General features: G+C 42.7%; 1 protein-coding gene across 3 annotated transcripts in view; it reads left to right on the forward strand.

Moving 5' to 3' along the window:
• Nucleotides 1–26,497, forward strand: part of uhrf2 (ubiquitin like with PHD and ring finger domains 2) — a 137,379-nt gene that overhangs the window by 18,147 nt on the left and 92,735 nt on the right. For 2 of the 3 annotated variants that reach the window (XM_078214101.1, XM_078214100.1), the window contains one exon: nt 13,579–13,833. In XM_078214101.1, the coding sequence (XP_078070227.1) occupies nt 13,579–13,833 (255 nt within the window). Of the gene's footprint in view, nt 1–9,788; nt 10,008–13,578; nt 13,834–26,497 lie in introns of those variants that run through there. The other variant, XM_078214102.1, reaches the window with a different exon arrangement.

Genomic DNA, 26,497 nt, shown 5'->3' on the forward strand with positions numbered 1-26,497 from the left:
TGGACTGTTCAATGTGGGTATTAAAAATGTTCCCAAACCAGAAGAAGCACATTTTCCACTTATAATCAGAGAACTTGTTTCATTTGTAACTACCATCTTGGGTTGCAGGGTTCACTCTTTTTTCATAGAATCCCTAAAGTGCAGAAGGAGGCCATTCGGCCCATCATGTCTGGACCAACTCTCCAAAAGAACATCTTACCCAGACCCGCTCCCCAGCCCTATCCTCGTAACCCTGAGCATTTATCATGGCTAATCCATGTAACTTAGATATCCTGGAACACTGAGGGGCAATTTAGCATGACCAATCCACCTAACCTGCACATCTTTAGACTGTGGGAGGAAACTGGAACACTCAGAGTAAATCCATGCAGGCAGAGGGAGAATGTGCAAATTCCACACAGTCACCCGAGGCCGGAATTGAACCCAAGTCCCTGGTGCTGTGAGGCAGCAGTGCTAACCACTGTGCCACCATGCTGCCCAGGTGAAGGTAAAAGTGCCGTTGGGTGTCCCATGTATATCATAGGACCCCAATAAGACTGTTGCCTGACTCAGACAGCTACCTCTGCTTCCCAAAATGAAGCAAGCTTAAACTTGAGCGAGATCGTTTTAATTCTTCTGTCTCCCCTCCCTTCCCCCTCACAGCTTACATGTGGAGTAGAGGGGTAAAGTGTTAAAAACCCACCTTTTCTTCTTTGAATCAATTAGATCTGGTGACATAATGTGCCTTAGTTATTTTGCACTTCATTTTTTGGAGTGTAGGCAGTACTATTGTGTGTGCTCTGGTTCTGTAGATGTTACAGAAATGTTACAGAATGAGAAATCTGAAATATAAAGAAAATGTTGGAAAATCTCAGCAGGTCTGGTAGCATCTGTGGAGTGAGAAACCAAAGTTAACATTTTGCGACCATATGACCCTTCTTACAGAATCGGAGAGGGGTAGGAATGTGACGAATTATATAGATGGAGAGGCTGATGGAGGAAGTGGGCAGAATAGAAGGACAGGGATATGTTTGAGCATCGGAGAGACTGGAAAAGGTGACTTGGGCATAGACAGAGGGGGTGTTAATGGTGCTTTTAAGGACTGAAGAGTGCTAATGGAGACTTTATAATGGCTGCATGTCTAGAAGAGTTAATGTCAGCATGCTGACAAACTTGACCAAAACTAATACTGTCAAAATTAACCCTCCTCTGATGAGAGTAACCGAACTTTTATTATCTCTCATTCCTAATAAATAGGACTGTATAGTCGGCTGGGCGGGCAACATGTCCTTAGTTATTTTACCCTTCATACTATAGGAAATAAATTTTGGGCCGGCACGGTACCACAGTGGTTAGCACTGCTGCTTCACAGCTCCAGGGCCCTGGGTTCGATTCCCGGCTTGGGTCACTGTCTGTGTGGAGTTTGCACATTTTCCTCGTGTCTGCATGGGTTTCCTCCGGGTGCTCCGGTTTCCTCCCACAGTCCAAAGATGTGTGCGTTAGGTTGATTGGCCGTGCTAAAATTGCCCCTTAATGTCCTGGGATGCGTAGATTAGAGGGATTAGTGGGTAAAAATATGTAGGGATATGGGGGTAGGGCCTGGGTGGGATTGTGGTCGGCGCAGACTCGATGGGCCGAACAGCCTCTTTCTGTACTGTAGGGTTTCTATGTTTCTATGTTCAAAAGTCTTCTGTCACTCAGATGTAATTGTTTCACCAACCCTCTGTCAAGCTCCAGCTCAGCTTTTTAAAGTGAGCCATCTTGGAACATGAGGTAAGGTCCCTGATAGCCTGCTTAGGTTGCCCACACACACACACACACACACACACACAATTGTCAGCCGCCTGAAGCAGGCCTTGACCGCATAATCTGGGCTGACATAAGTGCAGTGCAGAAGCGCCATTCTTCAGATGAAATGTTAAGCCAACCTTCCTGTTCAGAGTGGATGTAAATAGCCCAAGGCACCACTGGACGAAGGACAGGGAGTTCTTCTGGAGTTACAGGCACTTGGCTGACTGTGAGGGAAAATAAAGTATTTAGTTGTTTACTGTTTATGGGACCCTGCTGTTTACTGTCACGTAACAAGACTGCACATAAAATGCGATTCATTGGCTGTAAAACGCTGCTGAAATGGTTTGTTGTTGTATGAGTATTTTCAGTTTTTGCCGTCCCTTCTCTAGGAGAGAGATGGGAGCAATATTTGGTTTTCAAGAGTGGTTCGGCAAATTAAAAATGCTGCTTTCTGCCGCAGTGAAATCTGAGGCAGAACTTTTAAACTGGTCAAGTCCGTGTGGGCTGAGTGAACTCATTCCGGGTCTGGCAGGGATATTATAATCGGCCTTCGAATTCTGGCTTTAGGGGAGGTTAAATTGGCCGGGGTTTCACCTTCTGGTTTGCTGACAAGTGATTGTATCAGGTGAGCCAGTGTTTCTCTCGGTTGTGAAGCCCTTACCCCCGCTTCAAATAATTCGCCCTGGACGTTAACGTTGTCAAAAGTGATTAATAAACTTGCAAGCAGGAAGTGCTTTGTGTCTGCCTGTGTAACTGGACATGTTGTGAGAAGCAGGAAGGAGGAGGCCTCCATGCTGGCGGAGTAAACGCCATCTAGTGGTTGAAAACTGGTGAGCTTCGCATGCCCTCTTATCCCCACTCAGATGTTGTGTTGAGGCACATCTAATAAAATGGTAGGCAACCTGGACTCAAAATTGGCACCACCTTATCCCGAGGTCGAGCAATGCTGGGGAGTTGTTGCTGGGGATGTTACAACTGCAGTGTCCAAAAGCTGAGCCACTGGGGCACCATTACTTTAAATCACATCAGAGGTTTGCGAGAGTCATGTTAAAAATTGAACTATAAGGCATCAGTTAATAAGTCCTTGTGGATTCTGCACATGAAGCCGAATAACTGAAATCACCAACAGAAAAAAATAGCAAATCCACCCAAATTCTGGAATAAGAAATAGGTCTCCTCAGACATGAGACAAGACATGCATTTATATAGTGCCTTTCGTGCAAAAAATGTCCTTGGATGATTTGTGGAGGAGTGTGGTGGGGCAGGGTGTTGCGAGGTGGGGAGAGCCAAAGTAATCACTGCTCTTGAAATCTGTTGATGGTTGCTGCTTGTGGAATATTTAGAAAGCATTTTCACTGCAGTAAAGCCAAGCCCACCCTGTGTGTGCGGAATCTTTTGTTGCAGTTCCTGGCAATTTAGTGTGCTCAAAATATATCCAACTGTAAGTTTATAATATGCTCAGAAGTGACAATGTCAGGAGTGAAAATTCTCTTAATCTTCAATACTTATTGCAAAACTTCCTATATATCACATGCATGTTGTTCTGGAGTCTAAAAATAGTATCCTGGTACATTGCAACGATATTTTAACCAAATAAGCAATTATAGTATACAGAAACAACTTGTATCTAACTATTATTTATAGACCTGTTTTACAATAACTTCTTTGCGCACATGACCAAAAGCATATTTGGGGCATCTTCTCTCTGTTCCTCACCCCCACCAAGCATTTCAGAGCGTGTAAATTATTGTTTTTTAATTCATTCATGGGATGTGGACGTCACTGCCTGGGTCAGCATTTATTACTCACCCTTAATTGTCTTTGAATTGATTGCTTGCTTTCGGAGGGCATTTAAGAGTCAACCACATTGCTGTGGGTGGGGAGTCTCATGTAGGTCAGACCGAGTAAGGATGGCAGATTTCCTTCCCTAAAGGGTGAACCAGATGGATTTTTCCAACAATGGTTTCATGGTCATCATTGGACTTTTTTTTAAAAAGCAAGTTATTTATTGAATTCAAATTTCACCATTCGTTGTGATGGGATTCAAACCTAGGTCGCCAGAGCATTTCCCGGAGTCTCGGGACCTCCAGTTCAGTGACAATACCACTACACTGCTGCCTTCCCTAGTTTCCGTATCAAAAATTAAAATGTTTTGGTTCCTGCAAACATCTAGCATATGACCCAGTTGAACATTTCATGAAGTGTTAACAGAAGGAACTCTCATGCTAATGTTTGGGCAAAGCTGTGCAGTTTGGAGGGCGCCACCAATGAATTTGCATGGATTACTTGACTGCAAAGTTTACACTTTTTGCATGAAGTTTGCGAATATTCATCTCTGTTGCTCTGTGGTACCCCCTGAGCTAATGGGGAGCTGTTGACTTAACAAATTTGATGAGTAGCAAAGCCACATGGATCAGGCAGCTCTTGTGTTGATTAGGTAGTGTTGCAGTTAAGTTCTGGGTTGGGAAGGGGAACGGCAGCTGAGGAAGGGTGGTGTCTTCTTGTACATGGCTATTGGGTGAGAATATAATTTGGCTCCATTTTGATGCTGTGCAGAATTAACTGCCTCGCTGACACTTGCTGTTGAGGCTCACTTATTAACTAATTCATTAACTTGGGGGAGGCACTGTGGTGGAGAGGTGTGGGGGATTATACTCGGACAATCAAAAGATGGAACAGCTGAATTATGAAAGTAGATCGCAGCAAAGTCAGTGTCTTATGGAGGGGGAACAGAATTGGTGAATAAATTTCAGCTATACTAGGGTTGTGTTGCCAATGTCTAACTTTGTCTTTGTTTGGCGCGGGAAGGGGGTAGGTTATGCAAATATGGAATGAAAGTGTTCAATAAGTATTTTATATCTAATAATACTAAATAATTCTGATTCTAGGACAAGGTTGAATTTATATTATTAAACAATGCCTTGGTTGAGAGTATCTAAAACATCAAATAAATGACGCAGAGTCGATTGTTAACCCCCCTTGTAGCAAAGTTCTGAAATGGCTTGGATATAAAGGGTAGAAGAAACAGTGGGTCAGTTTTAAATCTATCTGCTGGAGACTTTTATGAATTCGACATCTGCAGATTTGCTATGCGACGTCCCCAGTCCTGTTTGAGCTCATTTTGGGTTGTGAGGCCTCTTACGCAGGCTTTTTCTATTCACCGGAGAAATGATGTAAGAAATGTTGTTTTACTGAGTGATGGGGCGCAGTGCTAACTAATGCCTTTGTTTACTGCTGCACATGGCTGGTTCAGTTCCAGATCTATTAGAATGAGCAAAGGTCGGCTTGGCACATTTAGTTTCTTCCAATCCTGCTCCATAACGTCTTCCAATGCTATAAATGTACATGGGCTGCATTCGCTTAATTTGTGGCACAGCTTACAGGCCCTCAGCTGCTTCTTGTCCTCCTGTCACTGAAGTGCGTTAAAAGCTGGTTTTGTGTGCATTCATTGGCGCTGATATTTCTGTTCCTCCTCCATCAAATATAACCAGAACGCTGGTGGTGGGTATTGACCTATTTGCATGCAGAGTAGGCTTTGCGTAAGCATGACTTATCTGTCAGCCTTTGCCTGTGAGTCAGAAGGCTTTGGGATCATGCCTCACTCTAGACGGATGCTGCTGGTGCAGTACTGACGCTGTACCATCGGACATGCTATCTTTTGGATGAGCTTTTAAATGGATTTACCTTTTGCTCCCTCACATGAACGTAAAACGTCTGACGCTATTCAAAGCTAAGCAGGGGAGTTAACCCCAATGTTCTGTCCAATATTTATCCCTCAACCAACATCATGCATCAGAATTAGATTATTTTTGTGATTGTTCTGTGTAAATCTGCTGCATTTCCTGCAGTAAAAAGTGTCACCATTTCAAAAATATTTCATTGATTGTAAATGTTTGGGGATGTCCTTCATTCGTTCTTTCCTCAATGCAGTTATTTTCTGATAAAGGTTCTAATTTTGAATTTGCCTGTGATAGTTGGTGTACTGCAGTGTGATTCTGTGGAATCAATTGCACGATGGGATGCTTGACAAAGGTAATTGGGCAGAAGAACGTAAATGGTTGTATGGGCTTCTGATACGAGCTGCGTGCATGCTGTATTCTGTAGCGCTGAAGCTCCCAGATTTGAAGTTGCGAACCCCCTCTCAGAACTGCCAGCTGGCTACAGACCCCTACCACAATTCGGCTTTAATGTTTCAACCTTATTCGTGTCCAAGCTTTGTAGAAATTATAATATATGCGACCAACTTAAACAATGCCTTGATTGTACTGCCCACCATTAATGCAGTGGCTGAGGTTTTTTTCAAGCATAGGCCCACAAAGCTTGAATTGATTTGGTGAATAGTTGAGTCTCAGGTTGCTCAGTAAATTGCACACTGAAGCATAACTCCAATTATCTTGTGCACGCCACAGTTGGGTGAACAAATCTTTTGTTAACTTTCTGCACCTGTTTTACCTGCTTCCCCCCCCCTCCCCCAAACCCCAGGCTCATCTGACTTTAACTGCTTCCAATCACAGTCTTTGTATTGTTGCCAAAACTTTGAGGTGGGGAATGTCCACGATCGTCTGTCATGCTGTGTGGACTTTAAAAAAAAATTCATTCATGGGACATGGGCGTCGCTGGCTGGCCAGTATTTATTACCTATACCTAGTTGCCCATGGAGAGCAGTTGAGAGGCAACCACACTGCTGTGGCCCTGGAGTCAAATATAGGCCAGACCAGGTAAGGATGGCAGATTTCCTTCCCTAAAGGGCATGTGTGAACCAGATGGGTTTTTCCGACAATCGGCAGTGGTTTCATGGTCATCAGTAGATTCAATTCCAGATATGCTTTATCGAACTCAAATTCCATCACCTGCCGTGGTGGGATTCGAACCCGGGTCCCCAGAACATTAGCTGAGTTTCTGGATTAATAGTCCAGCGATAATACCACTAGGCTTTCACCTCCCTAGTGAAAATGAAATAGACCGGTGAAAATGAAAGTGTCAGCCATTAACTCTTGGAATTAAAGAACCTTAAGCACAGAAAGGCCACCGCCGAGCAAGGTTAACGATTTATAGAAATAATGATCCAGAGACAGTGAGTCCTGGCAAACCCCATGGCATTCTCCCCTCCAGTCAGAAGAACATCCATTCACCGATACCCTCTTGTTTCTATTCCTGAGCTCATTTCATGCCTGTATTATCACCATTCTTTTAATCTCAATTTTTCCACTAGTCTGTTATGTTGAACTTTCATAAATGTATTTTGGAAGTCCATATACACAACGTCCGTTTCATTACCTTCACGGACGCTTTCTGTACTGATTTTGCCTTTAATAAATCTGCAGTGACAGTTGCTTCTCCAAACACTGACCTCAGACCCTTTCCCAGCTATTCACTTGGATTGAAACAGACTGTGTGAATCCTTGGTCTTCCATTTAATGCTATGCCGAGCTTCAAACCCCATGTGCTAACTGTCACCAATACTATCTATTTCTATCGCTTCAAACAATGGTGCTCTTCTGCCACTATTCTAATACCCCCGCCGTCGCCCAAAAATCCCACTGGTCTGAAATGCAGCAACCTGTATCCTGTCCTGCCCTGAATCCCATTCACCTGTAATTCACCTACATTGACTCCTGTTAAATTATATTAAATTTCAACTACTTACCCTAACCAAATCCTTCATGGCCTTGCTGAACCCTAACTCTTCAATGCCCATCAAGCTTTATATTATTCCACCGCAATTCGCAGCCCTCAAATTTTTTTCTTTTTAATTATATAGCTCTCTCCTATACCTCGCAGTGGTGGATCCTTTGGTGGCATTGCCTCCACTCCTGCCAAACCTTCTGTCTACACCCATTACTCTGCTCCTTCAAAAATCTTTTCAAAACCCTGGTTGGCCAGCTTTTGATCAATTCTGGAAGTCCCATGAGACATTTTTCTCCATGTTCAATTTCTTTATGTTCAAGGGCGCTATAAGAATGCAAGCTTTCATTTACGTTTGCTACTCAGATTACTGTCTCTGCAAACTAATCAACTAAACTATTCTTACCAAGACCATGCCCCTTTAAACCATGCACACATTTATGTACAAATGACAGATTTTATTAGTGGATATTAAATATGTAGAAGTTTTGCTTGTGATATTGAGTTGCAATTTTTTAAAGATACAATGGAACTCTGTGAATTTTTTGCTTAAATCAGTGCTGTAATCAGCAGAATTCCACCCCCCATATAATATTGAGAATGTTTCAGCCCTGTCTAGGTCCACAGCACCAGTTGGCGGGCTTCGATCCAAGAGGACCCGGGTTTCCCTTGGTGGTGTAAAGACTTGTCACAGGGGCAGATGGCATGTTCCTCCTTATCTGGAGATGCCAGTTTTGGAGATACAGGGCGTCTGCTGGAGTTCCAGTCAGGAGGCTGGAGTAGTTGACCCTCTGCTCCTCCAGATCCTGCAAGTCCATCTGCAGCTGGTTTGCCTCCAGGCAAAAGACCAGGCAAGTGTGGCTGATGGTTGTCTCTTCCCACTTGGTGCTTGGCTCCAGGTGTTCCTGCCAGCTGTCTTGAGTAGTTTGCAAGAGAATGGGTCCTCTGTGGAGACCTCTGACCCACACTAGGTGCAAGCTAAGGGGTAGCAGATGACCAAATGGCATACAGACCTGCCCTCCCTAAGACAGATCTGGACTACGCCATAAAGCTTTGGCATTTGAGAACGTTAAGTGAGCAAAGAAACACTGTCCAATGAAAGATTAATGAATTTTTTAAAAAGGAAATCGCTTTTAAACCGGACTTTAAATTCACCATGAGGCACATTTCTCCCAATACACCACCCGTCACCTATCCCCATGTTGTCTCGCGTAACCCCAGGAGTATGCATACCAGTTTGGGAACCCCTGATGTTGGCGATATCCTGAGGATTCCCCTGATAAAATGAATTAGCTTATCTATTGAGTATTTGAATCGGGGCAGAGCAAAAATAGACTCCCGGGTTCTAATTTGTTGTGCCGAAGTAGTTAATGGCAGTGCAGGCACTGGGGAGAGGTTTTGTAATACGCAGTACGGCTAGGGTGAGGAAAGCTGGCCTGAGTTTCCAGCCCATGATTGCTGTCAAACAGCCTCTACACGTCTGTCAATGTTGATGGGATTATTTCATTTATTCTTTAAGCGTGCTGCCAGACACAGACATGAACAGCCCACAGTGCATATTTCCTTGTTTAGAACATTTTTCTGGCCCAGCTTTCATTAATTTAGCGTGGATGTGTTGTGTAGGATCAGAAAGTATCCGGTGGCTTACGACTGGTACCAGGGTTTATCGGGTTTGATTGTGGGGGCACGACTTGAGTTAAATAAAACATAAGACTCAACATATTCTGCAGAGCATGCTTTTTCTTATATATTAGTGCTGGTGCTGTCTGATCTTTTCCTGTGGTTCGGAGCCACAGGACAATAATACATATTCGCAAAATGATATGGTAGAGCTGGCTGTAGTTATGATGCAAGCTATAACAGAAAATCTCTGATTGCAAAGCTATAAATCCAGGATCTGGAGTTGCACCCATCTTTCATCAGCTGATGGACTCAACGAGCAATGATGTCTGAAGCGTACAGTCAGCCAGAGAACATTTGTTTCCATAGTACCTCCCCTCATGTTCTGGGTCATAAAATGTATTTTACGATTGTTGAGCATGCAAATGCCGTTTAATTCTTAACAGCAGGATTCCAATGCCGCCAAATAAAAAAGGCTTGGATTTGTGCTGTGCCATGTATAATCAGGAGCCTCAAAAGTGATTTGCATACAATAAATCATTGCAGCGTTTGTGTTCTGCAGGCAATCGTGTCAGCCATTTTGTGAATGCCAGGATCACAAGTATCAGTGAAGTGAGCGAGCACTCGGTCTGTGCTGCTGGATGTTTTGATCAAGGAAGGAATGTTGACCGGGGCACTTCCCGCTGTTTTTCGAACAATGGGTCTTTCATGGCCGGAATGAGCAAGCTCAGTTGAATAACCTGACCGAGCAGCACTCCCTCAGCACTGCACCGGGTGTGTCTGCTCAGATGGCGAGCTGCAGCTCCTGGGAGGAAACGTCAATCATCTGACTTGAGATGAAAGTGGAGTCGAATAAGCCAAACGGCTGCACGCACAATGTGCTAAAAATACTTTGCAGCTGAGGACCAATGGCATTTGTTACGAAGTTTGATGGGGAAGTGGGAAAAGGGGAAAACAGATGCCACATTATGCTTTCTACTTTAGGCACCAAGGTCAGAACAAGCTCAGTTTTGCTGGGATGTTGTCTGTAAAAGTCTAAATCGGGGGTAAATAATCAGTATCCTGCGAGCTGTGGTATGTCTCTTTGCACCTAATTTATTCACTGTTCAAGTGATGCACAAAACCATGGATCGAGCCGTGAAAGTTGACCTTTGTAGCCTCTAAAGATCCTTCCCAAAAACTGGGAGGGGGAGCGGGGTCGATGTTTCTGCTGAATAGAAAATGTGAACTGTCGGTGTGGGTGGTCACCATTTTGAAATGTGAAAATTAAACAGTAGTCAGCACTGCTGCCTCACAGTGCCAGGGACCCGGATTCGATTTCAGGCTTGGGTCACTGTCTGTGCAGAGTCTGCACGTTCTCCCCGTGTCTTAGTGGGTTTCCTCTGGGTGCTCCAGTTTCCTCCCGCAGTCTGAAAAATGTGCATTGGCCATGCTAAATTCTCCCTCCCTGTACCCGAACAGGCGCCGGAGCGTGGCGACTAGGGAATTTTCACAGTAACTTCATTGCAGTGTTAATGTAAGCCTACTTGTGACACTCATAAATAAACTTAAAAAGTAACATCGGTGATTCATATTATATTAATGTAGCATGGCTTATTTAATTAATTAATTGTACAGCGATATGCGATATCTTTAACCAGTCAAAGCTTTTAAAACCATCAAATTCATTGGCGATGGCATCTGACATGGCAGAACTTTCTGTTTTGGAGACCAATGATGGTGGTGGGTGGAAATGTAGGAGTGATTCCTGCTGGTTGGCAAGGCAGGTGAACATAAGCAGTCTTTCGCTTTTCAGTTAATTGAGCATGTATCTGCGAGGAGCTCGGCGAATCTCAGTGTGGGTGGGCGGAAAGTTGTCTGCCCTGCCATCACCTCATGGGTTCGAAAGTCCTTGTGCCATAAGAACACCCAGACAGACATTCACTCATTGAAGGCAGGAGCTCTTGTGGCTGCAGCCAGGTACTGGAGATGCTGGCAGATGTGAGCAAACACATCCTTGGACACACAAGGGTGACTGTCCTTCCAGAGCAGACTTGTCCAAACATTTTGCTTCGGGAGTGGGGCATATTTCAATTTTTCTCACATTCCTAGGCTGAAGAGCAAGTTTCAGACAGATAAGGTTTGGCACAACGTTTAACATGAAATTCTTTTTTTTGAAAAGCTGATTTATGAAAAGAACCAACTTGCTGTACAAAAAAATCACAACAATAAATTGATAATGGAAAAAATATAGTAAATAAAGATGACATTTGAGTATGAAAGGGTGAGAGTGTGAAACATAGTAAATAGAAGCAGGAGTAGGCCATTTGGCCCTTTGAACCTGTTCTACTATTCATTTTGACCATGGCTGATTATCAAATTCAATATCCTGATCCCGCCTTCTCCTTATATCCCTTGATTTCTTTGAGCTTTGGCGAAGAGTCATCCTGACTCAAAACATTGCCTCCATTCTCTCTCCACAGATGCCATCAGACCTGCTGAAATTTTCTAGCATTTTCTGTTTTTATTTCAGAAGCTACATGTTGTTGCCTGGAGTGTCCCCAGGTTCCAGTGACTGAAGATGGAGGAGGAAGGAGATAAATGTAATGGAAGGGGTTGGGTTAAATTTAATGGTGGCAGTGGCCCCAATGGCAGATTGCCGGGGGGGGGGGGGGAGGCGGTAACCCTGCTGTGGCCATTCCTTGGAGCCCCAACGCAATCCTATGCCTATCAGGCAATGAACTGTCTGGCATTGAGGCTTCCCCCATTTCAAGGGCAGGAGATCCCAACTCCGAGCTGTTGGCCAATAATCAGAGAGCCGGCAGAACTTCAGTCTCTGCAGCACCACTTGGAGCAGTTGCCACAGCTGGTAATGCAGCAGCTCCTTGTCCAACAATGATGGAGGATGCCACAGGATCCATGTACATGGGTCACTCGGGGCCAATCACGCAGGCCTCACTCAAGTAAGCGGTGAGGGTTTGTTCCATGGGGGAGGCCTCCATAGGCTAGAGTGTGCCAGATCATGAGGGCTCACATCCCACTGAGCTTACAAGGAGGCTGCCACATTCTACTGGCTGGCCTCCCCATTTGCAGGACGGGTTACCCCTGCCCCCCGGTACTGGTAGAAAGGTGAAGATGGAATTGGCCTCTGGCAGGGAAGGTCTACCCCGGGCTCAATGGTAGAGAATGAGGAAGGTGACTGGCACTCCATTCCTGCCTTCCCTCCCAATTCTGCAGCCCCCTCCTCCATCTCTCATCCTGCTCTCATGAGCCAGCTTCAGTTCCATCCATGAATGTGTGCAGTCCAAGCTTCAGGAAGTGGCTGGCAACAAAGCACACCAGGCTTCACTTGGTTGGGTTGTGGGAACCAGTGCATGGTTTGCTTGTACTGGTCGGCGGTTATGGTGATGAAGTCCTCGGCTCATGTACTATATTTGAAAATTGTAGCTCTGTGTCAGTCTGTAAAACTGCATCTTGTAACCAATAAATTGTGTTCTGTTAGCCATCTGAAGCTGAATGAGCCAAGGTAGAACAGTCCAGCTGAGCATGAGTAAATCATAAAGACCATAATTCTTTCAGGCCAAGTTGGGGGCGTTTTTTTTTTAGTTTTGCTTTTAAACTTTATTTTCTGTGCTATTTCTGTCAGTTTCTTGAGTATATCTGGTGATTAATTAGTCTTGTAACTCACTGAAAAACCTTGGAGGAAATAAGTAACGATGGCACAGTGGTTAGCACTCCTGTCTCACAGCGCCTGGGACCCGGATCCAATTCTGGACTCAGATCACTGTCTGTGTGCAGTTTGCACATTCTCTTTGTGTCTACGTGGGTTTCCTCTGGGTGCTCTGGTTTCCTCCCACAGTCTGAAAGACGTGTAGGTTGGGTTGATTGGCTATGTCAAATTATCCTTGAGTGTCCCAAAATGGATGGCTTAGGAGAATTAGCGGGGTAAATATGTAGGGATAGAGCCGGGTTAAGATGCTCTGTTGGAAAGTCGGTGCAGACTCAATGGCCGAATGGCCTCCGTCTGCCCTGTCGGGATTCTATGATTTTATGAAAATAAGTTGAGACAAAAGCAAAATACCACAGATGCTGCCAATCTCAAGTAAAAACGGTAAATGTTGAAAATACTCAGCTGATCAGGCAGCATCCATGGAGAGAGAAACAGAATTAACGTTTCAGGATGTTCTGACGAAAGATTAGTGGCCGGAAGCCTTTAACTCTCCACTGATGGCTATGAGACCTCCTACATATTTCCAACATTTTCTGTTTTGATTCAAGTGCAGGTGTTCCCTGAGACAAAGGAGTGGGATTATGTTTTTTTTTATTAGTCATCATCCTTTTTTAAAAAAAGATCATGCAGAATGTTTCTTCTAGTGCTTGGTGAGTCACGAAATAAGAAATTGGTTTATTTGAAGTTTATTCCTCGACTGGAAAGCTGTAAACACAAAGCAGCATTGCCGTGTCTGTATTTTCTGAAACTATTCCCTTGTGCAGTCAAAATTGATGTTCGGGTCTTGTGTAATAATCCTGATGTACTTTGAACGATCTAATGACTTGAGAACGTTTTCTTTCATTTTTTTTCAGTTGGAAGATGGCCATAGTCTGTTTGATTACAACGTGGGACTGAATGATATCATTCAGCTTTTGATTCGTCAGCCCGCTTCCTCCACAGTGAAGAAAAAGGAGAACGAGGTGGAGCTCTCGGACAGTGACTCAGGATGCAGTTCATCACAGAGCGAATGTGACAAAACCTCTTCCAATGCAGAAAATAACAAGAAAAATCGTCCAGGGACATCTACCCGATCTTTCCTCATAGATCCAGGCTTTGGGTTGTACAAGGCAAGTTACTACTCAGCACACAAGTAGTTTAACCTCCGATTTAAAAGCCCAAATGTGATTAAGGGAACTGAATGCATTGCAGAATTAGGAGGTGGTGAGTGAATTAATACTTGTTGAAGACATGGGATTTTGGCAGACGGTCCATTTTGTCATGACATGGTCTGAGATGCACACTTTCTGGCAAGTTGGAAATTCCACTGGTTGTTCGATGGTTGTTGTGGGAAATGGAAACAGTGTTGAGAGAGGTGCAAAATTTTTGATTTTGTAGATCGCACACTTGTGCACCATGGAGCCTCAAGAAACTGCATAAAAAGTATCATTTTGTGTTCCCGCTATGTTCAATGTATCTTATTGCAGAGATTAAGGTATTTTAATTTCGGATTTAACCAGCAGCAAGGTAATAGGGACAACCCGTTCCAGGTCCACAGAATTAAAATAGGACAAGTAAGCAGATTAGAAATATTAAATGCAAGCAAAACTTAATTGCCTGGGCCTTTTCGGCAATATCCTAGTGGTATTATCGGTGGACTATTAAACCAGAAACTCAGCTAATGTTCTGGGGACCTGGGTTCAAATCCCGACACGGCAGGAGGTGGAATTTAAATTCAATAAAAAAAATCTGTAATTAAGAATCCATTCACGACCATGAGATCATTGTCTGTCGATTGTCGGAAAAAAAACCCCACCTGGTTCACTAATGTCCTTAAGAGAAGGAAATCTGCCATCCTTACCTGGTCTGGCCTGCATGTGATTCCAGAGCTATAGCAATATGATTGACTCTCAACTGCCCTCCAAGGGCAACTAGGGAAGGGTAATGAGTGCTGACCAGCCAGCGACACCCACGTCCCACAAATTGAATAAAAGCAGATTAGAAATATTAAGTGCAAGCAATGCCTGGGGTTTTTGGGGTCAGATCACCAATCTTCAGGGGTCACAGTTTGCAGTAAGAAGGGTCTCTTTTGAGTGAGGGTTTGGCATGTTGGGGAAGAGTTCAAAGGAAAAAATTGACATCGGAGCATCCAGTGTTCACCCTGGATGGCCAAAAGAATTCCCAGAACTCCAAGCTTTTCTCTTGAGCATAGCATTTACACGTTGGAAATAGGTTCACTGGTGCAAGTACCTCTGATAAATGCTATCATTTCTGCATTGTCTATTGGCTTCAAATAAAATGTGGGCTAAGGTTCAGAAATGTGTTACTCATATCCTGCTCTGAATTTTTCCCCTCTGGAAATACAACAGGAAAATAAAGCTGTCGCAAAAGAATTAAAGGCAAAATTAAGTTGCAAACCTTAATTTAGTGTGGAATTGAAGGTGGTTACTCTAATGGTTATGGATGTCGGACAGAAAGAGGAGACGATGTAACACACAATGATCTTTCTATAACAGAGGAAAATGTATCAAACAGTTCAAAACATTTTCTCAAATTAGCACACCCTAGATTTTTATAATGTCTGAGCTATCTGTCTAGGGAGAAGACATGAAGTTAGTGGCATGTTTTTTGTTTGTTTTGGCTACTACAATTCCAGATATGCTGCCAAAAAGGCAATATAACAGCCCTGTATCTAAACCCTTGAATGTAAAATATTAACTTGCCAGAGGTTTATTAATGGTTATTTTCTCCCCACTCTGCTCTTTTGAAACTAAGCTCATTTGGACCAGATGGCCACATTGTCTCTCCCCCCATGCATGTCATCAATTGTTGGCTGCCACACTGTCACTTTGAATGGAGGCTGGGGTAGGGAGTGAAAGTAAGCAGGGTCATGGAGAGAAATCATAGGCCGTGGTGTTTTTCCTGGTTCTGAGCCCCATATTTCCACCCCCCTCATACCTTAACCCCCTTCCTCAATGGCGCATGTTCTTTATCTTTCCCTTTCAAGATTGGCCAATTATAGAAAGATCCCAGTAAAATGATGATACTCACTGTTGGCATCTGGTTACAAATGTCATCCATATATATGCAGCACGGGTCATTAATATTAAGAGCACTGCGTTAGTTACTGTGTGTCACGTAGGTGAAACCAAAAATTTACACGTTCAATATAAATAGCCAGCACCTGAACTGAAACGCAGTAACATCTGGTGGTGTTGTGGAGTCCCTGAGCTTCATTTCCTCCACCTCCGTTTCTCACAGCCTTCAGACTAACCAAGTAATTGCAATAATAATCCCAATAGAAGAGGTTTTTCGACAACTTGCCTATTTGCATGTTTAACTTTATAATTGCAAAATTTCACAGCATCATCCTTTTCTAAGAGGTGGTCCTCAGGTCCCTGGGGCAAGGACTGCTCTTGGAATAAAGAGTGAGAGCAGAGATTTGGGATACAGCATACAGTTTCTGCAGAGCTCTGCTTCTGTTTGCAGGGGCAATCCACAGAATGGCGCCTCTGTAAGGGGACTCCTCACACGGGCAGTGGTTTCGGATGCACCGCTGGTGTAACTTTGGTAAGATGCTGAGGAGCAGGTCAACTGTAAAAGCAGTCAAGAGAACCAGGGTCCATTAGAAATTTGCTTCTCGTATTCCACCCAGGTTGGCTTGGGTTGTGTAACACAACCCACGCTTATCAGATATGGGAATTTCATTCCTGGTGGGACGGGTGCTCATGATGTGGAGATGCCGGCGTTGGACTGGGGTAAGCACAGTAAGCAGTCTCACAACACCAGGTTAAAGTCCAACAGGTTTATTCGGGTGCTAACAGGAAGCGGGCCCATCACCCATGGAAAGTGTTTGGAAATAGCCAGAGGGGCTGCTGGGTGCTGAGGTGGACTGCTTCAATGGCTTGCCTCAGTGCTCTGGGACTTCATCTGGTTATAAAGAAACAATAAGGCCCTCCAGACCTCACCTCTCACACCCCTTGCCTCCACAAACTCAGAGATTTATTCATGGTTAATTTCTCCCCTCTACTCTCCTTGAAACTAAGCTCATTTGGACCAGATGGCCACATTGTCTCTCCCCCATGCCGTGTCATCAATTGTTGACTGCCACTTTGGAAGTAGGGCCATGGTCATGTCAGTTCATGCCCTTCACCCAGCTCCCATGGCCTCTTGTACCCTCCATGCCAAGCTATGGCACCTCCATGCTTGTTTACTCCCTAAATATTATATAGAACCATTGAACAGTATAGTGACAATGGGATGTATTAAAAGAAAACTTTAGAAAAACAGTCATTCATTCTTAACCTTTCACTTTATAAAAAAAAAAGCTCCTTGTACTATAGACTAATAGGAGTGTCAATCATTCAAACCCTCGGAAGTATCAATAGCAGAAACTGCGATGAAGGCGCTTTATCTTGTGGAAACAAACTTTGTGCAATTGACAGAATAGTTCAGGGTCAGAGCAGTCAATCAGGCAATGTTTTCCCAGGGTGCAGCTGTTTCAACACTCTAATGGATGTCTGGGCACTTAGTCAAGAATACATAATGAGGCATTTCTTAGAGGGTATGTGAGAGAGATCTATGTGTGAATAATATGAAGTTTGAGTCTCGTGCTGTTTAGCTTCTTACCTGGCCTGTCAAATTGTTCACAGCCCAGAAGCAGCAACATTGGGTCAGCAGGGTGATTTCAGAGTGTATACTCCTCCTGTACCTTTTTATCTAACCACATGGACATATCCTTCTAGCTAATGTGTTTGTCCTTGAATATATTCATGCTATTTACTCCCCATGGGAGTGAGAAACACATTTAAAAACTCCTCTCTGGATAAAAACATCTCTCCTGAATTCACTATTTGAGGTATTAGTGGCTATTTTATATTTATATTCCCTTGTTCTGCTCTTCATAAATCTTTTTCTGCACCTTTTGCATATCCTCTATATATTTTTATAACACGGGAGAACTATTCACTGTACTCCCAAGTGTAGTCTAACCAAGATTCTGTACAGGTTTAACGTGGCTCTCGGGTTTTTGATTCTGTGCCACTAGAAATCACACCCAGTGCTTTGTTTGTTTTTTTAGAATTATGAATTTATTTACCTGCATTGCTGATGATGATCAGTGTATCCTGTGATCACGCATGTAGGTTTTTATATTCTTCTTTTCGAATGTGTTTACTCTGTCTCTTGACTCCCCGCTGTTGCTTTTGTCTGCAGGCCTCTGGCACTGTTTTCCCTTGTGTTTGTGCTCTCTCTGCCTCCCGCTGACTCCCAATCACTGTTTTTTAACGTGGGTCTCCGGCACTGTTCACTCCCAAGTGCTCCCTCTTAGACAAGAGGACCTAGGTTGCAACCCAAAAACAGTTAACATCGACTTGATGGCAGGATATTTTTCATTCTGCACTGAGTGACTAACACATGGTACTGAACTTCCGAGGAGAGATGCGAAGGGTGAATCTCTGGAATGATTTAAGAGATGGTCGATACTACAGCAAGAGAGCTGTAGTGTCTGACTGAACTAAGATGATTCAGTGGCTGTCTGCCTCCATTTACTTGGGAGTTTCTGAAACGGTTTTTGACTTCTTGATGCCAAGTACTATAGAACAGTTCATTATGCTTGGGTAGTGAAATGTGCAAAATAAAGCTGCATTGTTTTCCCAATTGGTCATTCACTTTGGGTTCGACTTTCTTCCACTATTCCTCTTGACGGAACAGAGCAAAGCCTCAGGAAATGGATGGTGAGGCCACATTTCCACCTTGATCATTATTTTTCTATTCTGCCTTCGCTGAGATGGCCATTGTGTACCCCTTCCCTCACCCACAGCACGTAAAATAGGGGTGGGGCATCAGAGCCTGGGAAACTGATACCTTATGCCATCGCTGATGCTGCCGGGCTCCGGGGGCTTGGGCTGCCACCTCGCCATCCCATTGGGATTTGCATCCTTTATCTTTTTGCCTTTTGTCCTGCCTGAAGCCAAAAAAAAACCTGCCTCTCCTGGTTGTTGAGGCCTCTTTGTTGCTTTTAAATGTTCCCTGCTTCCCCTTTCTATCTCAGCTTTCTGGCCCCACATAGGTTTTGTATTTTTTCCCCCTCCTCTGAACCTAGGCTTGAATCCAAATGATAAAGTTTTGCACTCTGTAAAGGGCTGTGTAAATTTGGTAACGTCTATCCTGTTCATTGTGGTCACTGGCTCAAAGTTCCCCACGTTAGGCATTTATATTTCAGTGGAAAAGGTTTCTCTGACTTTGATCTGATTCCCGCTGCACCAGTGGATACAGGGAACATATGGAAATGGTGAATTTAGATTTCCAGAACACATTTGACAAGGTACCGCCATCAAAGGTTACTGCTCAATATAGGACCTCACGGTGTAGGGTGTAACTTGTTAGCACAGATGGAGGATTGGTTAGCTAATAGAAAGCAGAGAGTAGGCATAAATGGTCATTTTCAGGTTGGCAAGATGTAATGAGTGGAGTGCCACAGGGATCATTGCTGGGCCTCAACTGTTTCCAAACTATATTAATGACTTAAATGATGGGACCGAATGTATGATTGTTCAATTTGCTGATGACACAAAGATTGGCAAGGAAGTTAAGTTGTGAAGAGGATAGAAGAGTTCTTCAAAGGGATATTGATAAGTGAGTGGCGGAGGGAAATTAACAGGTGGAATATAACATCTAAAACTTTGAACTTGTCCTTTTTGGCAGGAAAAACAAAAAGCATCATATTTAAATGGAGAAAGATTGCAGAACTCTTGAAATACTGAGGTGCCTTGGTACATGAATCACAGAAAGTGACATGCAAATACAGCAAGTGATTAGGAAGGCAAATTGAATTGGGGGGAGGTGGGGAGGGGGGGTGGAATAAAAAGGTAGGAATGTTTTTGCTACAGTTGTGTACAGTTTTGCCCTTATTTAAGAAACAGTTGAGGGAAAGTTCATTCGAGTGATTTCTGGGGTAAAGGGGGAAGGGTTATCTTATGAGGAAAGATTGGACCTGTATCCTTTGAAGTTTAGAAGAATGAGAGGCGATCTTTATTGAAATTAACAAGATTCTGAGGGGACTTGACAGGGTAGATGCTGAGTGGCTATTTCCCTAGTGGGAAAGACTAGAACTAGGGAATGCAGTTTAAAAATAAGGGGTCTCCCATTTAAGATAGAGATGAGGAGGATTGTTTTTCCCCTGAGGATTATTAGTCTGTGGTTTTCTCTTCCCCAGAGAGCAGTGGAGGCTGGGTCATTGAATATCTTTAAGGCTGAGTTTGATAGATTCTTGATTGACAAGGGAGTCAAAGGGAATTGAAGGTAGAAAGGAAAGTGGAGTTGAGGCCACACTCAGATCAGCTGACTGGCCTACTCCTGTCCCGATTTTGTACGTTCTGTATGTAAAAATGAACTTAATTATATTCAGTTACTAAAAATAACAACTAAGTAATATCATTTTACTTACGTTTGTAAGTATTATTCATGATGCATTTTTTGCATTGATAAGATAACCCCCCCCCCACCTTACCCCAGGAATCACTAAAATGAACTTTCCTTAAACTGTTTCTTAAATATGGAGGGCAAAACAATACACAGTACTCTGGATGTGTATAACTGTAGCAAAAACAGTTTACCCCTGAAAATTCAATTTGCCTTTCTAACCACTTGCTGTATTTGCATGTCACTTTTTGTGATTTGTGTACCAAGACACCTCGGTTTCTCAAAAGTTCTACAATCTTTCCCCATTTAAAGTGAAAGATGAGTATCGCTTTCCATTTGTGGCAGCTGCTATCCACAGCAAGCCCTCCGAGATGAACATTACAAGATTATTTGCCAAGTAAAGTCCCTATTTCTCCCTGAAGTGGCTAAGGCAGCACAAGTCAGATCTGGAGTTTGGAGATAATCGCCAAAATCTTGCTGCCATTTACACCGGAGGTATTTTGTGATCCCACCAACAGCACATCCCACTACAGGCTTCCTGGCGGCAAAGGGATAGGTTCAATGGGAAACTCCATTGATAATGGCGGGACCATAAGGTCTCACCGCCAGCGATTGGCATGCCGCCTCCTGCTGTCACAAAACATGGTGCAGAGGGAGAGGTAAATCCCATCCTGTGAATATATTGCTTTTCAACTGACTTCGTTTTTGATTTTTGTTTAACACTTAACGCATTTGTCTCAACTCTTTAAGTAGAGGGCTTAATTAAGGGACAGCGTGATTTAACAAGATTTGCAATGATTTAAATCAAAAAGTAACTTGACAGTATAATTACACACTAAAACATTTGATCAGTTGATGGACCTTGATTAATGAATCATTGCCAATCTACCTGTTTGAGACCCCTTGGGGATGAGCGAACATAACATGATAGAATTTTTTATCAAGATGAAGAGTGAAGTAGTTGATTTGGAGACTAGGGTGCTGAATCTTAATAAAGGAAACTATGAGGAAATGAGGCATGAGTTGGCCTTGATAGATTGGAGAGAGTTATTTAATGGGATGACAGTGGATAGACAATGGCAAACATTCAGGGAACGCATGGGAACTGCAACAACTGTTTAGTCCTTTCTGGTACAAAAGCAAAATGGGTACGAGGGCCAATCCATGGCTTACAAAGGAAATTAGAGAGAGTATCTGATCTAAGGAAGAAGTATACAGATTGGCCAAGAAAAATAATAGGTCTGAGGATTGAGAGCAGTTTAGAATTCAGCAAAGAAGGACCACGGGATTGATTAAGAGAGGGAAAATACAGTATGAAAGTAAGCTTGCAGGGAACATAACGACTGACACTAAGAGTTTCTATAGATAGGTGAAGAGAAAGAGAAGACAAATGTAGGTCCCCTACAGGCAGAAGGGGGGGAATGTATAATAGGGGACAAAGAAATGGCCGGGCAACTGAATACATACTTTGGTCCTGCCTTCACAAAAGAGGTCATAAATCAGATGCCAGAAATGTCAGATAATGCAAGATTTAGTGAGAGGGAAGAACTGAGGGAGTTCAGTATTAGTAGAGAAATGGTACTGGGAAAGTTGATGGGATTGAAGGTGGGTAAATCCCCAGGGCCTGATCATCTATATCCCAGGGTACTTAAGGAAGTTTCTCTGGAAATAGTGGATGCATTGGTGGTCATCTTCCAGGATTCTATAGACTCTGGAACAGTCCCTGCAGATTGGAGGATAGTGAATGTCACTCCAATATTCAAAAAGGGAGGTAGAGAGAAAACGGAATTATAGACCAGTAAGTTTAACATCGGAAGTGGGAAAAATTCTTGAATCCATTATCAAGGACTTTATAGCAGAGCATTTAGAAAGCAGGATCAGACAGTCAGCATGGATTTATGAAGGGGAAAGCATGCTTGACAAATCTGTTGGAATTCTTTGAAGATGTAATTAGTAGAGTTGACAAGGGGGAACCAGTAGATGTGGTACATTTGGACTTTCAGAAAGCGTTTGACAAAGTCCTGTACAAGAGATTACCATGCAAGATTAAAGCACATGGGATTGGAGGAAGTGTATTGAGATGGATAGAAAACTGGTTGGCAGAGAGGAAACAAAAAGTAGGAATTAATGGGTGCTTTTCAAATTGGCAGGCAGTAATAGTGGGATGCCACAGGGATTGGTGCTGGGACCCCAGCTATTCACAGTATATATTAATGATTTGTATGAGGGAACAAAACGTAACATCTCAAAGTTTGCAGATGATACCAAGTTGGGTGGGAGGGTGAACTGGGACGAGGATGCAGAGATCCTTCAGAATGATCTGGACAGGTTGGGTGAGTGGGCTAGTCAATGGCAGATGCAGTATAACTTGGATAGGTGTGAGGTTATTCACTTTGGAAGCAAAAACAAGAAGGCAGATTACTACCTGAATGGCTGTAAATTGGGAGAGAGGAGTGTACAGTGGGGCCTGGGTGTCCTTGTGCACCAGTCATTGAAGGTAAGCATGCAGGTGCAGCAGGCGGTAAAGAAGGCAAATGGCATGTTGGCCTTCATTGCGAGAGGTTTCAAATGCAGGAGCAGGTATGTGTTGTTGCAATTATACAGGGCCTTTGTGAGGCCACACCTAGAATATTGTGTGCAATTTTGGTTTCCTTTTCTGAGGAAGGATGTTCTTGCTCTCGAGGGAGTGTAGCGTAGGTTTACCAGGCTGATTCAGGGGATGGCGGGACTGATGTATGAGGAGAGATTGACTAGATTAGGATTGGTTTCGCTGGAGTTCAGACGAGTGAGGGGGGATCTCACAGAGACTTATAAAATTCTAATAGGTCGAGACAGGATAGATGCAGGGAGGATGTTCCTGATGGTGGGGGAGTCCCGAACCAGAGTTCACAGTCTGAGGATTCAGGGTAGACTATTTAGGACGGAGGTGAGGAGAAATTTCTTCACCCAAAGAGTGATGAGCCTGTGAAATTCATTACCACAGGAAGTAGTTGATGCCAAAACATTGAATGCATTCAAGAGGCGGCTGGATCTCGCACTTGGGGTGAATGGCATCAAAGGTTATGGGGAAAAAGCAGGATTAGGCTATTGAGTTGGATGATCAGCCATGATCGTAATGAATGGCGGAGCAGGCTTGAAGGGCCAAATGGCCGCTTTCTGCTCCTATCTTCTATGTTTCTATGTATCTGAAGAGCCTGCTTATGTCTTCGAGGTTCCTCTTCGAAACGACAGAACGTCAGCTGGGAAAGTCGACCATTTCCAAAGGCTTTGCTCCAAAACCTAACTGAACAGATTCATTTTTCTTCCTGTATTATCCCTTTTGAGAAACTTGAATGATCTGCTATTTTTAATACATCAGTTTTCATAGCGTTGTCTCTGTAATCTGTTCAAATGTGAAACCCGATATTTCACTCATTGGCAACATTCAGAATGTTGCACTGTTGTCTCATTTTATTGTTTCCCATGAGATCATCTCAAGCTTTTTTTTATTGTTTAATAACACTGATACCAAATTAACTTAGTGATGTTGGAAATATTTGATTTTTTTTGAGTAGTGGTATTGTATTCAAACCTATTGGGTATTCATTACAGTGTTGTGGAAAATACTGCAAATGAATGTTATGCGCAACAACCATAAACATTTTAGATTCAATCATTATTTACATTTCAATTTAAATATCAAAACATTGAAGGAAGTGTGGTATAATTTCACTCATATTTGAATTAATAACAAAGTGCAGTTTTTGATCAAGATTTGTTGAAGTTGAGGGTTACTGGGCTGGATCAGACTTTGATATAGTGAGTGTATGTAACTTGGCTGATGCTGAGTGCTTTCAGAGATTCTGTCGTAACAACCTAACATTTTATATACTGAATTCACTGGTAATTTCAGCCTTTTCACTTTTGCTGCTGTACTAATGTCTTCACTTCTGTTAACCTCTGTGTGACTGCTATCTGCGTGAATGCTATTCATTATAAAGGATATGGAATTTTGTGAACAAACCTATCTAAATTCGCAACCGCTGACTCAAATACAAAAATCCCCACGCCAGATATCTGAAACTAATTACAATTTTGTCCCTTTAGGTTTTCTCAAACCCTCGTTGCCCGACTTCCTTTATTCGAGCCTTTAGAGGTAGTTATGGTCAGTACACAAATCTGCAAGAATTCCTTGATTGGTTTTGATTGTGGCATCTTCATTGCAGTGATGTGTACATTGTACATTAGTGATATGAAGCGTGCTTGTAATTGGCATTTGCGCTGATAGCCTAAGCCATTTTTAAAAAACATTTAGCATTGGGTAAATGGGATTACAGTATTTTCCTTTTCCCTTCTGAGTTAGTCCAAGTTGATGGGTTGAGTGTCTCCTCCCCTCTGTCTGATGGCACTGTGAAATGAGTTTGGGTAATTTTAACCAATATCCAACTAAATGCAAAGCTGCAATCTAAAACCGTAATTTCACACACGTTAGCTGAAGAGTAAAAGCAGCTGACATTGGAGTGCTTAATGCCTGAATGCCAAAACTGAAAGAAATTACTTCCCTCAGTACTGTAATCCCTTTTATTCATCTCAAATTCAAATTCCTCTTCCATATTTAAAAAAAACACCATCTGGGCATAGTGAATAAGAAATCAGCCTATAATGTATTTCTGGGTATAGAGAACAGTGAAATATTGTCATTTTGATATCCCCATGACAACTTCTTTTTTCAAAAAACTCCACTGCTAGAGTTTCTGTTTAAGCCACAATCCAGGCCCAGACTTGTGCCCATTTTGAAATTCCACCCTCTCCCCAACTCCTGAGTTTCTTCTCAAATTTATTTGTATAAAACTAAAAGATAAAATGCTGGAAAATCTCAGCAGGTCTAGCAGCATCTGTAAGGAGAGAAAAGAGCTGATGTTTCGAGTTCAGATAACCCTTTGTCAAATTTGTATAAAGCCTGCCATGGAGCAATGCAATTGGACATCCTACTTAATTTTAAAAAAAACCCAATTCCCATATATTTAACAGTGAATGGAATGGGACTCAATCCTGTATTTCCAATTGCAGGTTATTGTATTTGTATTTCCCAGAATGTGGCCTTCATTCACCTAGAATTTCCTCTTGGGTGGATGAGATTTGAGGAAATAACAAACCCAAGTCACAAGCTGTGGAAATACCAAAGACACTTGCCTATGTTGACCTCACTTATATAGTTTATTCAATGTCTGTTCTAGCACGCGTGCTTATGATCTTTCAAATCAATGTTATTTCATGCAAGACTACACCGAGTCAACAATTTCATCATCTTGCATGCTTTTAGTCTGTCTTTAAAGTTGGATTGGTTGGTTACTGGCTGTGGGCTCACATTGAGGTCTTTAAAACTCCAGAGCAAGTAATATTTATCATTTCGTAGCTGAGATGGTTTTTCAGGTGAGGCATTTCCTCATTAGAAATTGTCACAGACGTTTGTGGGGATTATGTGTGAGTTTCCTATTCATTTGACCAATGTATGCTTGCTGGAATTGTTATTCACCTGGTGAATTCCAGCATGAGTTTGCTTCAGAAGATCTGATGTTGCATCATTTTCATTATTAGCAAGCTACCTCACCCCATTTTGGAGTGTGTTTGTTTTAGCCCGCACCTTTCCTTCATAGGGTGACATTGGGAAGAACAAAATCAAGAATAGGAATTGGCTTTGCCAAAGTGATTGTTTGTCCTGTTAATGGACTCTCTTGCTCCTTTCTTTGACCTTGTGTTCTTGTAATGAAAGATTGCTATCAACAAGAAAACAAAATGTACGAAGAGCATGTTGCCATGGTAACCCCGTTGGCTTGTGTAGGCATGTATAATATACACCTCATCTGTCCGAGTGGGCACCAGCCACCATGATATAGAAAGCATATTCTTTCAGGACATTGTCAAGTTATGTGTAATTTATGGAAATTCTGCGAAGTGCAGTATATTGTAGATTCAGATATTTTTGCTTATCAAACAATAAAAACAAGATGAACAATTTTGATAAAATGTGATTCATTTTACATTATCTAAAATTGAACGAGTAGATCTTCAAATTAACTCACTGTGAATTAAGCGAAGACTGTAGATCCAATTTAAATAATTTATATCTATATCCATTACTATTTGCTCAAGTGCAGCAGACTTCTTGTAATGTAATGACTTCTCCTCATAAGTCTACAAGTTGATCAGCAACAGCTCCTGTTACTCAGTTACACTTTGCATCTTGATGACAATTTTCCTTTTTAAGCATGGTGCCTATCCATGTCCACACTTAAGACATCCACTTTTTACCCTCTTCGTTCTGTAACTGTTGCTGTACTGTCCGACTTTTTGCCCAACATCAAATCATGGATGAATCAGAGCTTCAAGTTG

The sequence above is a fragment of the Mustelus asterias genome, chromosome 6 (assembly GCF_964213995.1).
Source record: "Mustelus asterias chromosome 6, sMusAst1.hap1.1, whole genome shotgun sequence".
In the NCBI taxonomy this organism is placed as follows: Eukaryota; Metazoa; Chordata; class Chondrichthyes; order Carcharhiniformes; family Triakidae; genus Mustelus; species Mustelus asterias.